The 16,782-nt window shown below is 43.8% G+C and overlaps 1 protein-coding gene across 6 annotated transcripts in view; it reads right to left on the reverse strand.

Annotated features, from left to right (window-relative positions):
• Nucleotides 1-16,782, reverse strand: part of FRMPD4 (FERM and PDZ domain containing 4) — a 295,945-nt gene that overhangs the window by 30,440 nt on the left and 248,723 nt on the right. For all 6 annotated transcript variants that reach the window (XM_070750807.1, XM_070750808.1, XM_070750811.1 and 3 more), the window contains one exon: nucleotides 13,036-13,081. In XM_070750807.1, the coding sequence (XP_070606908.1) occupies nucleotides 13,036-13,081 (46 nt within the window). The remainder of the gene's footprint in view (nucleotides 1-13,035; nucleotides 13,082-16,782) is intronic.

Here is a 16,782-nt window from a genome sequence, read left to right on the forward strand (position 1 = left end):
TCCGCAAGTGTAGTAGTCCAGTATAGCACTTTACTACCCGTCAGGCTTACGTGCGATGCGTCCCCATATGGCGTGGGAGGGGTCTTGGCACATGTGTTGCCAAATAATACAGAGGCCCCAATTGCTTTCTTTTCAAGGACAATGACCAATACGGAGAGAAATTACAGCCAACTAGATAAGGAGGCTCTAGCGTTAGTGGCCGGGGTGAAGAAGTTTCATAATTATCTCTTTGGCAGGAGTTTTGAATTGGTTACCGACCACAAGCCTTTACTAGGCCTCTTAGCCCCCAACAAACCAACTCCCCCATTTATGTCTCCAAGATTAAGCAGGTGGGCCTTGTTCCTCTCAGGATACCAGTACGAGCTCATTCACAAAGGGGGTAAAACCATCAACCACGCAGATGGTCTCAGTAGGTGCCCAATGGCAGAGTTAGTAGAGGACCCTGCCTCATCTGCTGATGTTTTAATGATAGAGCTCAAAGATAACCCACTAACAACAGCAAGGGAGGTGGCTGCACACACGCAGCAAGACCCAATTTTGAAAAAGGTGGTAAACTGTGTACTTAAGGGCTGGCAGAATGACTCTGTAGAATCTGATTTAAGTGACTTTAAAACCAAAAGATTGGAATTGTCATATGTTAAAGGTTGCCTGTTGTGGGGTGATCGGGTAATCATTCCTGAGAGTCTAAAGACCAAAGTACTCACAATGTTACATGTGGGCCATCCTGGTATTGTCAGGATGAAGGGCCTAGCTAGGGGGCACTTATGGTGGCCAGGTCTGGATACTGATATTGAAAAGTGGGTAGCCAAGTGTGATCCATGCCAAGAGTCTCGGCCTAACCCCCCCCAAAACAACTCCAGCAGAGTGGGAACAACCTGCAGGGCCTTGGTCCAGGGTCCATATTGATTTTGCAGGGCCAGTGGGGTCACAATATTTCTTAATAGTGGTAGATGCATTTTCCAAGTGGGTGGAAATCATTGCAATGAATAATATAACCACGAGTGCCACAATTAAGGTTCTGCGCCATTTGTTTGCCACCCATGGCTGTCCTGACATCTTAGTGTCAGACAATGGACCCCAATTGACAGCCAGGCAATTTGAATTATTTTTAGATAACTTGGGGGTCAGACATGCTCTCATCTCGCCTTACTCGCCCTGGGCTAATGGTTTGGCAGAACGATACGTTCGGGTTGCAAAAGAGGCATTGCGCAGGTCAGGCCCTGGAGATGTACAACAGCATCTGGACCAATTTTTGTTAACACAACACATTACACCAAATTCCCACACACACATAAGCCCTGCTGAAATACTAATGGGAAGGAAACTTAGATCCCCACTGGATAGGTTACACCCAAGGTTTTATACTCATAATCCTACGTATGTGAACCCTGAAAGACAATTGTATTTGGGTCAAAGTGTTTTTGCAAAGAATTTTGATGGGGGTTTGAATTGGATGAAGGGAATAATTGTACAACAAACTACTCCTAAAACATACATTGTAAAATTGGATGATGGTCGAATGTGGAAGCGGCACATTGACTATGTACAAAAGCGCATTGAAACCTCCCCTGAACAAACCGCTAAAACAGACTCTCCCACTCTAATAGACTTTAACGCGCAACCCGCATTAATGGACATTCAAATGGACTTATCCAGTCAGGAAGGGTCCTCCAGCGACGCCGAGCCATCTTCATCCTCAGAGGTCGGTGTTGTGCCTGCCCAATTGACTCAGCGGGTCGGAGCCCAAACTAGGCCCCAGCCGCACTGGGGAAGTACAGGCGAACCGACCTCCACCGTTGGAAGCGAGGACTCAAATGAACTGCGCAGGTCGGAGCGAGCCCTGCGAAGACCGAGCAGATTGGAGGACTTCGTCACGTGGCTTTCTTGAGTGATGTATTCTGACTAAGGAGGGAGGGGTGTTGTATCCTTGTAAATAGTTGTTCCATGTGAAACGCTGTCTGAGCGGGAAACAGGAAGTCGCGCCTGATTGGCTCAGACGCGGGCTGCTCTCTTTTGGCGGGAGCCGCAAATGTATAAAAAGAGCGGTTTCTCCCCAGGTAGAGCAGACGTGTTCCGCTGATTGTCACTTCCCCTTTTAAGAGCTGAATAAAGGAACCGTCTTTACTTAGCCTGTCTCCGGACTCTTCAAATATAACATTAATTCCTATGCCTATTAATTTTAATCTTCAAATGGATCTTTATTTTAATTATTAACTGAATTATTTTGCTACAATAGAAAGTAAAGGAACAAGTCACAACCAAGCCAGATCTGTGCTTTCACAGTCATTCAAAGCACATATGGTTTATTTCCTCCTGCTGGCCTTAGTTACCTGGGAAAGTTAAGTACAGAACAATGTTTTGTTTATATTTAAACAGCCTGATAATGGTAGACTAGCCAGATATGATATTATTTCCGCAGGAAAATTTTACATAATCAGATCTGTGGTCCAAGTTTCTTTTGATATTTTTCTTATAGTATTGAAATTAATATTTTTTCATGGAGTAGTTGCATTTCCACATGGAAAAATATGATCAGCACTTAAATACACTACAGCTAAAGAGTCCAAGACAAATTTTATTTCATGATCAGAAATGACACAGCACCTAATGATTTCACTGTAGTGGGCAGATCCAATGTTCTGAAAATCAAAGGTGATACATATTTAGCTTTCCACAATTCTCTCACAAGCTTCCATTCCATGTTTTTTTGTGAGGGGCAGAATTATTTAAAATTATTTTATATAAATAGTGGAATAAAAACCCTCTAAGTTACATACATTGATGGGAATAAGGAGGTCACTGACCATTTGAATAGCTACTTCTGTTCAGTTTTCTCAGCAGGCGGCTTACAATATAATACTAGGGGTGGATATAGCATTGCTTCCAGCTGTAGGGATTCATCTCCAGTGATCTTAGAAGCCGATGTCTTAGAAGAACTTGAACGATTAAAGATAAATAAGGCAATGGGTGCAGATGACATCCACCCCAGAGTTCTTAAATAACTCAGATTTGTGATTGCTACCACCCTGACTGATTTGTTTAACCAATCCGTTTTAACAGGAGATGTTCCTGATGATTGGAGAATGGCCAGTGTTGTGCCTATCCACAAGAAGGGCAGTAGAGAAGGACCGTTGAACTTACCTGAACGGTCTTCTCGATGCACTGCAAGGAGAGTCCAACATGGGTAATTCTACAGTCTGATTGGTAGGGACTGAGTTTAATTTAAATATTAGCCAGGCACCGCCCCCTTAGCCCTCCAGTCTAATATGAACGAAGGAGCAGTAATGTAAAACAAAACAATTTATTTGAACAATAACATTCAAACACCACTCCCACAAGAACTTCAACCCACAGAGACCCTGGTCCCGAATTCGGGTGGGTTTGGACTCTCCTTGCAGTGCATCGAGAAGACCGTTCAGGTAAGTTCAACGGTCCTTCTCCAATGCACTTGCAAGGAGAGTCCAACATGGGATATACCCAAGTTACTTATTAAAGGGAGGGAGAAGGCTGGACCAGGGGCGTTGAGAAGGAACAAACCCCTTGTAAAACCCTCCTCCCAAACGCAGCCTCCGAAGAAGCAAAGGAGTCAATCCTGTAGTGATTAATGAACGTGGACGGGGTAGCCCATGTTGCCGCCCTGCAAATGTCTTCTAATGGAGCTTGAGTCCTCCAGGCCGAGGATGTCGCAGCACTACGTGTAGAATGCGCTGTTATCCCCTGTGGGATAGGAGTGTTCTTGGTCTTGTATGCCTCCGATATGCAGACTCTCAGCCATCTACTGATAGTCTGTGAGGATACCTTATGTCCCATGGTCCTTTCCGAAAAGGACACAAAGAGGGCTTCCGAAACTCTAAATGTCTGAGTTCTGCGTACATAAATCTTTAAAGCTCGTCTTACGTCCAGCTTGTGCCACTTAAGTTCTAAAGGGTGAGTTCCATGGGCGCAAAAGTCAGGGACCACAATGTCCTGCGACCTATGGAAGCTGGAGTTAACCTTAGGTATGAAGGTCGGGTCCAACCTCAGCACTACTTTATTAGGATAAAAATGACAAAGATCCTGTCTGGTTGACAACGCCGCGATCTCTGACACCCTCCTGGCAGACGTAATGGCTACCAAGAAAGCAGTCTTGATGGTCAACCACCTTAAGGAGATCTGGCGAACAGGCTCAAATGGAGGGCCTGTGAGGGCGTCAAGAACCAGGGGCAGATCTCACGATGGAAACCGATGAGTAACGGGAGGCCTAATGTTGGTAGCCCCCCTCAGAAAATCCCTGACCCAAGGATGTCTTGCAAGGGGCCGGTAGTGATCTTTCCTAAGAATTGTGGATAACGCCGCCACATGGCGCCTAAGGGTATTGGGTGCCAGGCCCTTCTCCAGATCTGACTGCAGAAAGGACAAGACCACTAGAACCGACGCCCCCTGTGGGTCTAACTGTTGATGCTCGCAAAAGGTACAAAAGGCCCCCCAGGTGGCTTGATAGATCCTCCTAGTAGAGGGCCTACAGGCAGCTAGCATGGTGTCTATAACCCTGTCAGGCACAAGCTGATTTTTTAGATGGAACCGCTCAAGTGCCAAACGGTTAGTTGCCACCACTGGGGTTCCGGATGGTCCATTGTCGCTTGGTGTAGTGAAATCCGATGATTGGGAATCCTCCAGTGGGGTGACACTGAGAGCTCTGCGAGATCGGCAAACCAACTGCGTCGAGGCCAAAAGGGAGCCACCAGCAGCACCTCCGCCCTTTCCTCTAGTATCTTCCGGACCAACCTTTGTATTATGATGACCGGCGGAAAGGCGTAGAGCAGACCGGGTGGCCACCTCTGGCGCAACGCATTCACTCCGCTCCCGAAGAGGGAAAGTGAGAGAGGAAGTGGGGAAGCTGAGCATTGGAGCTGGTGGCGAAAAGATCCATAACTGGACTGCCAAACCTCCCAACAATCTCCTGGAACAGTGAGGGGTCCAGACTCCATTCCCCTGGGTCCAGAGTCTCCCGACTTAACCAGTCCGCACACACATTTTCCACCCCTGAAATGTGCTCCGCAGACAGAGAGGCTAGATTGGCCTCTGCCCATGACAGCAGGGACTCGGCCTCTTCCATCAATCTCCGCGACCGTGTTTCCCCTTGCCTGTTTATGTGTGACCGTGTGGACACATTGTCTGTCATGATCAAAACGTCCTGACCCCTTACCAAGTGGGCGAATCTCCGGAGGGCTAGCGAGACCGCCCGCAGCTCCAACAGATTGATGTTGCAGTCCCGTAAATCCTCTGACTCCCAAAGGCCCTGGGCCATCTGAGAGGAAGTGTGAGCCCCCCACCCAGTTAGGCTGGCGTCCGTCGTCACTGTGAGAAGATCCTTCTGTAGGAAGGAGGATCCCCTCCCCAACGCCGGGGAAACCCACCATTGAAGGGACCTGCGCACTCTGGCGGTAAGGAGTACTTTCCTGTGAAGATGACTGCACTTCTCCCTCTGAAAGGGGAGCAGGAACCACTGGAGTGGGCGCAAGTGGTGTCGAGCCCATGGTAAGATGTCTATGCATGACACCAGCGTCCCTAAGACCTTGGACAAGAAGGAAAGGCGAGGACATCGTTGCTTGTCCAGGTCCCGCAGCAGCTTCCGAATGGAGGATTGTCTCTCCTGGGACAGGAAAACCTTCCCCAGGGTTGAGTCTATAGTTGTCCCCAGATGGGCTAGACGCGTTGTAGCTGTTAGATGGCTCTTTTCCCAATTCACTGAAAAACCGTGAGCCTGGAGCGTACTGATGGTCAGGCGGAGATGTCTGTCCGCTTGCTCCCGTGTCCTTGCCAGAATGACGATATCGTCGAGGTACGCCATCAGGCGTACCGACCTTTGTCTCAGCCAGGCCGTGAGGACGTCCAGCAACTTCGTGAATGTTCTCGGTGCCGAAGACAATCCAAAAGGCATAGCCCGGTATTGGAAGTGATTGTCCCCCAGACTGAATCGCAGAAATTGTCGGTGCGAAGGACAAATAGGAACATGGAGGTAAGCCTCCTTGAGGTCGATTGAAGTCATCACATCGTTGTGCCGAACCGAAGCAAGGATCGACCGGAGCGAATGCATCTTGAACCTTCGGTACTTGATGTAGAGGTTTAGTTGTCGAAGGTTCAAGATCAGTCTGACTCCTCCAGACGACTTTGGGACAAGGAACACCACAGAATAAAATCCCTTGCCCCGTTGCTCTGGGGGAACCTCTTCTATGGCCCCTATCTCCAAAAGATGCAATACCTCTTGTTGCAAGAGGGACCTTTTCTGGGGCTCCGAAGGAACAGGGCATGGAAGAAATCGCTGAGGTGGAGGGTGCAAGAATTCCAGCATCAGTCCTTGAGCTACCATGGATGTCGCCCACGCGTCTGTTGACGTGGACTCCCAACGGTTTGCAAAATGTGCCAACCTGCCGCCCAATGGAAGAGAATCCCGAGAGTCACTTATTTTTTCTAAAGCCACGATTGGCTCCCCTGATTGGGCGGCGGCCCTGTGAGGATCTGTTGCGGTCCTGCATGTAGGGTCTGTCGGATCGAAAAAACCCCTGGTTGGAGGCGCCCTGGAAATAAGGCCTCGCCGCCTGGGTAGAGGTGGAGGCCGGCTCCTGCCGAAAGGGCTGGCGCCTTTGATAAGGCGTGAAGCGTCTATCTTGCCTCCTATTTGACTTGGGCATCACCTTCTTCTTGTCCTTGTCCTCTATTAACACCTCATCAAGGACTTCACCAAAGAGCTTTTGACCCGTAACGGGAGAAGATGCCAGTGACCACTTTGACTTCACGTCCGCCTGCTAGTGGCGGAGCCATATAAAACGGTGAGAGGCCACCGATGAGGCCATGGCCCTGGATGCGAACTTGGCAGCGTTCGCTGTGGCATCCGCCGAGAACTCAGTGGCCGCCAGAAGCTTGTTGAGATCTTGTCTGAGGCGCCCATCCTCCGGATTTATCCTCGATTGAATCTCCCTAATCCAGAGGAGGGTGGCCCTGTTAAAAAACGAGGCCGCAGAGGCAGCTCGAATAGCCCAAGCCGCCATCTGGTGAGTCTTTTTGACCACATTCTCCGCCCGTTTATCTTCGGCCTTCAGTCCTTCCTGGGACTCAGAAGGCACTAGGGCAGTAGAGACAAGGCTGGTGATGGGCTTGTCCACAGACGGAAAGATTAACAGGTCTTCCATTGCCTGATCAAAGGAATAAAATTTACGCTCCAGGACAGATGGACCCTGAGCCACTGCTGGGTTCTGCCAAGGCCGTTGGATGGTCTCGAGAAACATCTGCGAAGACGGAATGCTCACTGTTTCTTGCTTTGGGAAAACGAAAAGGCCACCCGTGGTAGGGGTGTCAGTAGTGGGGTCTGTCTGTCTCCCCTCACCCGCTTGATCGATAGTCCATTTCGCCTTGTTTAACAAGACCTTGTAAAGGGAGGACTTGAACAGACCAGTGAAGGAGGGTTGCTCCAGCGGTTGTTCATCGCCTGACAGTTCATCACCTTGGTCACTGAAGGTCTCCCTGGTTGAATCCTCCTCCTCCATAGAATCAGCCAATGACTGTGTCGCTGGGGCTGTCCACGGATCCCGGAGCCTCAACGGTGGTGGCCCCGCAGGTTGTTGCTGTTGTGCCCCTATTGCCAAGCCCTGAGTGTATACCTGAGTAATCAAGTCCTGAAGGGCCGGAGGCATGCTCTGCCAGGCATTTTGAGGGCCATGCAGCCCCGCCGCTGTCGGGGTAAACGAGGCCGACTGCGCTGGGCCATAGGAAAAACTAGCAGAGGCTTGAGAAGATGGATAAAGTCCAGGCCACACAGAGGGTTGTGGTGCATAGGTGTATGCCTCATGCACAGGGCCTGGAGCCTGTGTAGGGTGCTCAGGGGACCAATCCGTCTCTGAGGCCGAGCCTGCAACCCCTGGTGTAATCACGGGGGAGGCTGGCAGGGGAGTTGGCCCAAATGGCAATGTGGAGAAAGAGGCCTGCTTCTGGGAAGCCTCCAATTGCCTCTCAAGGGCTTTGATCTTTTTTTCTGCCTCCCTCAGCGAGGCTCCTTGAGATGGTTTTGCCTTCTGGCCCTTCTCCTTGGGAGTGCTGGGTTTATTTGAGACCGAAGTCTCCACCGGAGGAAGGGTTGGTGTCTCTGCCATTCTAGGTTTAACTGAAACACTCACTGACTCCATCTTGAAGACACAGACCGGACAGCCAAACACGCCAGAAAAAAGCCAAGCTCAACTGTCATTGCACTGAGAGCTATTGAGGCTGCGTGTCACTGAGCAGATTCAGGCAGGCAGGACTCCAAGTGTGTGTCTCCCGGCCTATCAAGAGGCTGCATCCCGGTTGCCGTGGCAACCACATGGGCCGACACAGAGCAGCTGCGCTTCCCAGCGCAATTAATGGCCGCCATTACCCTAGAAACGGGCGGGACGCTCCTTCACCTTCCCGCCCGATTTTCCTCTTCAAACATGGCCGCCGCCACAGAACGGCGATTTACCTCAGACTGAGGAACTGCTCGCCGAAGTCCCTAGGCGGCCAGCAAGGATCGGAGGGGGCGCTTCCAGCTCCGAATCTTCTCTCGGCGTCTCCGCCACAGGGGGCAGGCCCCCCATGGCGTCAGCCGCTTTAATGGACACCCGGCGCTACCGCGGAGGTAAGCAACCTGGGGGCTCCCTCCAATCCATGTCTGGATCGGGTAACTGAGGAGAGGAGCCGCAGCCTCAAGGGTTCGCCCCGCGGAGGGTAGGAACCCTATGCTGCCCAGGAGCTGCCCCATCTGGTGCCTGTAAAGAAAGAAAAGGAGAGAGAAAAAACATCAATTAACAAAAGGTAACTCTCAAACATTCTTAACCTATGTTAAACTTTACTTAACCATTAACTTTTTTTCACTTTCAACTTAAGTTGAAACCCAGAACGAAAAACTCTAAGTCCCATTACTGCGACTGAGTTTTTAGACTGGAGGGCTAAGGGGGCAGTGCCTGGCTAATATTTAAATTAAACTCAGTCCCTACCAATCAGACTGTAGAATTACCCATGTTGGACTCTCCTTGCAAGTGCATTGGAGAAGAAGCTGGTAACTACAGGCCAGTTAGCTTGACATCAGTTATAGTTAAAATGATGGAGACTCTACTCAAAAAGAGGATAAATCAGCACATAAAAACCAATAACTTATTGGACTCAAACCAGCACGGCTTTACTGAGGGCAAATCATGTCAGACTAATCTCATTGATTTCTTTGACTATGTCACAAAAGTATTGGATGAAGGTGGTGCCGTGGATATTGCCTATCTGGACTTCAGCAAAGCCTTTGATATGGTTCCACATAAAGAGCTGATAGATAAGTTAGTGAAGATTGGACTTAATCTCTGGATAGTTTAGTGGATTTGCAGCTAGCTGAAGCCTAGATATCAGAGGGTTGTTGTTAATGGCGAGTATTCTGAGCAGAGCCTGGTTACAATCGGTGTGCCACAAGGGTCTGTTCGGGGTCCTATTCTTTTTAATATCTTTGTGAGTGACATAGGGGAAGGTTTGGTAGGAAAGGTTTGCCTAATTGCCGATGACTCTAAAGCAGTGATTTTCAACCATTCTTGAGCCGCGGCACATTTTTTACATTTACGAAACCCTGGGGCACATTGAGCCGGGGGGGGGGGGGCTAAAAAAAGTTTGGACAAAAAAATTATCTCTCTCTCTCCCTCCCTATTCGCTCTTTCTCTTTCTCTCCCTTCATCTTTCTTTCTCTCTCTCCATCCCTCTTTCTTTCTCTTCTTCCTTCCTCTCTTTTTTGCTCTCTCTCCTTCCCTCCCTCTTTTTCTCTCTTGCTTTCTTTCTCTCTTGCTCTCTCTCTTTCTTTCTCTCTCTTGCTTTCTTTTTCTTGTTCTCTTTCTCTCTCTTGCTTTCTTTCTCTCTTGTTCTCTTTCTCTCTCGCTCGCTTGTTCTTTCTCTTTCTTGCTTTCTTTCTCTCTCTCTTTCTTTCTCTCTCTCTTTCTCTCTCTCTTCCTTTCTTTCTCTCTCTGAGCTTCACGGCACACCTGACCATGTCTCGCGGCACACTAGTGTGCCGCGGCACACTGGTTGAAAAACACTGCTCTAAAGTGTGCAATAAGGTTGATATTCCTGGAGGCATCTGTAATATGGCAAATGATTTAGCTTTACTAGATAAGTGGTCAAAGCAATGGAAACTGCAGTTTAATGTTTCCAAATGTAAAATAATGCACTTGGGCAAAATGAATCCTCAATCTGAGTATTGTATTGGCAGTTCTGTGTTAGCAAAAACTTCAGAAGAGGATTTAGGGGTAGTGATTTCTGACAGTCTCAAAATGGGTAAACAGTGAAGTCAGGTGGTAAGAAAAGCAAGTAGAATGCTTGGCTGCAGAGCTAGAGGTATAACAAGCAGGAAGAGGGAGTTTGCGGAATACTGTGTTCAGTTATGGAGACCTCACCTACAAAAAGATATTGATAAAATTGAACGGGTCCAAAGTCGGGCTACAAAAATGGTGGAAGGTCTTATGCATAAAACATATCAGGAAAGACTTAATGAACTCAATCTGTATAGTCTGGAGGATAGAAGGGAAAGGGGGGACATGATCGAAACATTTAAATGTGTTAAAGGGTTAAATAAGGTTCAGGAGAGAAGTGTTTTTAATAGGAAAGTGAACACAAGAACAAGGGGACACAATCTGAGGTTAGTTGGGAGAAAGATCAGAAGCAACATGAGAAAATATTATTTGAAAGTGTAGTAGATGCTTGGAACAAATTTCCAGCAGACGTGGTTGGTAAATCCACAGTAACTGAATTTAAACATGCCTGGGATAAACATATATCCATCCTAAGGTAAAATACAGGAAATAGTATAAGGGCAGACTAGATGGACCATGAGGTCTTTCTCTGCCGTCAATCTTCTATGTTTCTATGTTTTGAAGTTGTGGACCACATGTCTGCAGTTCCTACCACTAATTGCCATGTCACTTTTGCTTTGCAGTATTTCTTATTAATTGTTTAGCTAGGATTTTAGTCTCCTGGAGCTAGCTTAGAAGGAATAAATATCCTATTGCTCTAAAAAAATTATATTTTAAAATCAACTAAAAAGAATATAATAAAGATATATATATATATATATATATATATCTGTGTATATACATGTAGATGTAAATGATGATTTTCATATATATATATATATATATATATATATATATATATATATATATATATATATATATATATATATATCACATTCACCATCATCAGGCTGAAGTTCCAATCTTTGTGTTGTTGTAAAATGGAATGTTAGCAACTGTCATTTCTTCCTAGTATATAGTGTGGGGGTGGAGATTTGTTTTGAATGTAGCAAATAGATTGGGTGATTATGTTTCAGTGATCTGATTGGTTGGTGTAATCATAATTATTAGAAGGAATGACATGGAGATTTTTATGAAGTGTTTTGTTTAAGGCTGATTTCCAAATATAAAATTCTAAAATCATAATTATTAGAAGGATTGACATGCTGATTATTATGAAGTGTTTTTTTTTGTTTAAGGCTGGTTTCCAAATTTCTGGTAGGCGGGAGGTGTCATCTCTTTTATTTATGCAAAGGGGTCTCCTCTCAATTTCTATAGCTTCTAGAGAAATTCTTCTATATAAATTCTCTGTTTTGTGGAGTAATTTAGTTTTTTCAAAGTCAATTTCGTGCCCTGTTTTTTTAATGTGCTGGACAAGGGAGGAGGTCTTTTCTTCTTTTTTGACTGCATTCACATGTTCTGCTATGCGTTGGCTCACTCTTCGGTTAGTTTGTCCAATGTATGTGGCTGCACATGTTTTGCAAGGGATTTCATAGATTCCTTGGTATTCCAATTGGATTTTATCTTTGGGGCTCCTTAGGATATTAGATATTTTTTGGTTAGTGCAAAATGAAGTTTTGATGTTATGTTTGTGCAGAATTTTACTAATTTTATCCGTGGTGCCTTTGATGTAAGGAAGGATGGTGGTGCCATTGTCATTAGTAGAATTAGTAAAATTCTGCACAAACACCCGTAGGGGTGTTCTTAAGTAGAGGCGTTCTTAAGTAGAGGTACCACTGTATATATGTATATGTATGTGTGTATGTATATGTGTGTGTGTGTGTGTGTGTGTATATATCACATGTTTTTGCTGAATTTTTTAAAATTAAGGGAGACTAGGATGGCAGCATTTCAGCCTCATATATACAGTGATACCTCGTCTTACAAACACCTCATTATACAAACTTTTCGAGATACAAACCCAGGGTTTAAGATTTTTTTGCCTCTTCTTACAAACTATTTTCACCTTACAAACCCACCGCCGCTGCTGGGATGCCCCACCTCCAGACTTCCGTTGCCAGTGAAGCAGCCGTTTTTGCGCTGCTGGGATTCCCCTGAGGCTCCCCTCCATGGGAAATCCCACCTCCGGACTTCCATGTTTTTGTGATGCTGCAGGGGAATCCCAGCAGTGCAAAAACGGGTGCTTCGCTGGCAACGGAATTCTGGAGGTGGGGTTTTCCATGGAGGGGAGCCTCAGGGAAATCCCAGCAACACAAAAACGGGCGCTTCGGCTGGCAAAAGGGGTGAATTTTGGCCTTGCACGCATTAATCACTTTTCCATTGATTCCTATGGGAAACATTGTTTCATCTTACAAACTTTTCACCTTAAGAACCTCATCCCAGAACCAATTAAGTTTGTAAGACAAGGTATCACTGTATATGAATACAATAACATAACATAATGTAACGTAACATAATGTCACATCGCATCATGTAACATATATAATAACTGAAACAAAAAGGGGAAAGACTGGTTTATAATTTTGACAATTTAAAGAAAATGAACAATATTCAGCCCCTTTCTCTTTAATTTTTCCAACTTGTTCATGTATGTTGGGAAAAAAATTCAATTACTAATATACTATTCCACTTTTGTTTTAGTATAGTATATTGTCATTTGATTTATCATACAAAATACAGCTCATATTTCACTTGTACTCTTTATTATGCAGATAAGGAAAAGCAATAAAAGTTGCTTGGAAACTTTAAAAAAAATATTGCTACTTACAGGGTAAGGCTGAATAACAGTAAGGAGGATTGATTCTTTGCAGCTCCTATAAATAAAAGAGATGAGAATGATTATTTGTATTTCATGTTCTTGAGATAACATTGTTTTATTTTTACATGAGAAAATTGCTATTTCACAATGGTATGTTTATTACAGCGCAAGAGTTTTAAAAACACATATTTCATTGACACCCCCCCCCCTTTAAAACAGGGTAATAATTTGTTAGTCAGAATGATAGTAATGCTGATGATGTTAATATTGCCTTCATCCTTAATTGGCTTCCATGAATTTACATAAGGCATCCCATGTATTGTATGAAATACCATTAACTAGGGACCTCTCATGTGGATCTCAGAGCCTTTATCTTGCAAGGTTATTTTGAGTCAGTTTGAGCCTATGGTTTCCTAAGGAATTAGACATTCCTAGCTATATCACCTGTAAATTGTAATTATTTGCCTTTAAGGATGTGACAGATAGCAGAGTATAGATAATTGTTAATGATGATACCTTTAAAGAAGTGAGAGCATGCTTAATTATCAAAGAGCCTCCTTCATTTTGGCTGTTCTGAATAATTTTCTATCTGTTATCACATGTTCTCTTTTTAGAGAAGGTTGCTGCTCCTGGGATTACAGTTAAGGAGAAAGCGGATTAGCTGGAATCATTTCAATCAGAATTCAGATCTGACTATGGATGGAAACTATGTTTGTCACTCTTGTAGATGATCTTGGTGAAACATGGATATGAAGTTTTATATCCAGGTTTCACCAAGGTCATCTATACAAGAATGATTCTTCCTGGTACTAAATATTTCAGATGCCTTCATATTTATCATGCCTTCTTGGCAGGCAAGGATTAGGAATGGGGGCATTATGCTGCAGCAGTTCTCTTCATTCTTGAATGGAGTGGTCATTGCTTGCAGAAAGTGGTAATGGTCAGAAGTAAAGGCTTGGGTTTGGTCCTGGGTCTCATCTACATAAGAGAAATGATTAATATGGAGATGATGTCAAGTTATAAATGACCATTCTGCCCAGGCAGGAGATGTAATTTAGGTCCTGTCTTGGTGCTTAGTGGCTTTTAGTAAAAAGCACGCTTAGATCAAGTTGCAGGAAGATGGGATGGCTATGGATTTGGAAACCAAGTATTTTCATAATGGAGTTGGCTGCCAATTAGCTTCCAAGTGTAATTCAGAGTTATTGTTGCATTGATAGAAATATATGGACTAGCCCTAGCTTTAGGTAGGATGTGCCTATATGGGAAATCACAAAGATTTATGTAGAATTAATATATTGGTTCAGAATTAAAAATATAAATGATCAATACTAAAAATAGCAGAATTAATATTCTACTGAATTAAGTCCAAATGAAGAGTTGTAATGTACAGCTTTATTGTAAGCATCATATAAGCTACTAACATCTGGAGCTCCAGATGCTAATATACTGTCAGCTGATGCTTTCATAGTCAGTTTATAAACCATAATCCATCTGTGATTGTTTGAACTTTCTAATTCTTACCTATTTTACCCTAGAGATTAAGCTAGGTATGTATATTAAAATTTAAACTATGATTAAAAAATAGAGGAGACATTCTCCAAAATTATATTGGTCCTGTGTTATACAGAAGCCATAAAAAAGCTAACCAACAACAGCATTTGATTTATTTGACATGTTCAAATCAGACACAATTGAATTTGCATTATATGAACAAGCCTAGGGAAATCTCAGGAATATGTAGTTATTACCTTCCTCTACCACATCTATAAAGAGGAAACTGAAAATTTGAATTGTAGGGTATTTTTAACTGAACTGCATCTTACTGTGATATCTGGACTCAGAATAAGATTGAGATGTCTTTAATTAATAACTCACTAGTTTTCTAAACAAACCACACTCACCTTTAAATTGGTTTTTATTTTACGATCAATTAATAACAGCTAAGCATAAGCAGCTACATTGTTCCAAAGAGGAAGCCTATAGAAAAGGTAGAATGCTGTATAATCGGGCCAAAAATGTACTAACAAGGGAGGTTAGAGCAGAAAAAAGAAGCTTCTCTGAAAAGCTAAAGAATCAGTTCTCAACAAATGAACCAGCAAACATGTGGAAAACTCTTAAAAATATCACTGGTTATGGCCAACCTCCTTCCCAGGCTAAAGGAAACCAACAACTGGCAGATTACTTGAATGTGTTTTACTGTAGATTTGAAAGGAAACCACAGCCACCTATTTCCACAAACCCCATCTCAGACACACCAACAACAGCCAAGCCTCCTACAACTGACCCCATACCATTGGGTTCACAACCCTAGTGATCACAGGAAACGAAGTGCAAGACCTATTTCATAGACAAAAGCCAGGAAAAGCTCTAGGCCCAGACAAGTTAATTCCTTCTTGCTTAAAAGTCTGTGCTGACCAATTGGTCCCCATCATCAATTAATCACTAGAGCTGTGATATGCTCCTTCTTACTTCAAACAATCTGCTACAATGGTTCTCAACCTTCCTAATGCCGTGACCCTTTAATTACATTTCCTCATATTGTGGTAACCCCCAACCATAAAATAATAAAATTATTTGGAATCTAAGGGGCGGGTTCTAACTTATCTTGCTGCTGGTTCACTTTTTCCTGTGCTGTGTGGCCTTGTCAGATATGAACGCATGTGCAGTGCCGAAATATTTTTTTAAAAAATTGCAAAAAAAAAAGGTGAAAATAAGCTGGTGATGCATGTGCAGTGCCAGAAATTTGGCTTCTGAGCATGCTCAGAAGTTCCCATTGTCCAGATTATTATTTATTTTTTTTGCAGTAGTCTATTTGCATATCAGTGAACCTGCCTGGAAACGGATAGAGGAGTGGTGTTTCTAAGACCATCAGAAATATGCATTTTGTGCACATCATGGACTAGATAATTCTGGCCATTAAATGATCAGTTTTTGAGTTGAAGGAAATATACTAAGTATAATAGTTCTCCAGCAAGGAATAAAAATGTCTGGATCTTGGTTTACATTTTCTTCTGTGTATTTTACAATCAAAAACACTTTTATATTGATTATTTAATACAGTCTAAAGCCATTTAATAGTTATCAAAACATTGAGTACTGTCCAAGGAAATAAAAGTTTTAATGGATTCTGAAAATCATAGACACAATTAATGTAAAATAAAATTATGCTAATGATTGAAATGTAGACTTTTTAAGGTGTTTGTGAGAAAATAGAAGAGACTATGAGTATATTTGCACCACCATCATTATGAAATTTTATTTATTGACCTCTGGAGGAAGTGTGATGAACTGAAGACTGTCTAATGAAAGCAGAGCCGATAACCATGGTGAAGACCAAAGTACTGGTGGTGACTAGACCTGTTCTTCAGAAACGTCTCTAGATAAGAAGATGGGAGATTACCTACTTGTATTCCAGATGGCTGCTCCTTACAAGGAGGCTACAGAGAGGTCTTCCATGGATTTAAATGCTAGGAGGTGAAGGGATTAGCCATTTTGCTCTCAAATGTAGTGAAATCTAGTAAAGGACATTAGGTTTGCAAAGCCAATTTTCTAATCACTAGAGAAATTGACTATTAGCCTTTTAAAAACTATTAGAATTCTTCAAAATGACAAGTATGAAAATCTGTTTGGTGAATAACTTCAACTCTGAATAAAAAACAATCAATTACAAACTTAGGAACTTAAAGGATTTGAAATGAACAGCAAAAGCTAAATAGGATTTTGATTTAAGAGAGCTACAAATGGATTAAAGGTCCA

This window comes from Erythrolamprus reginae, chromosome 4, assembly GCF_031021105.1.
Source record: "Erythrolamprus reginae isolate rEryReg1 chromosome 4, rEryReg1.hap1, whole genome shotgun sequence".
Taxonomy (NCBI): domain Eukaryota; kingdom Metazoa; phylum Chordata; class Lepidosauria; order Squamata; family Dipsadidae; genus Erythrolamprus; species Erythrolamprus reginae.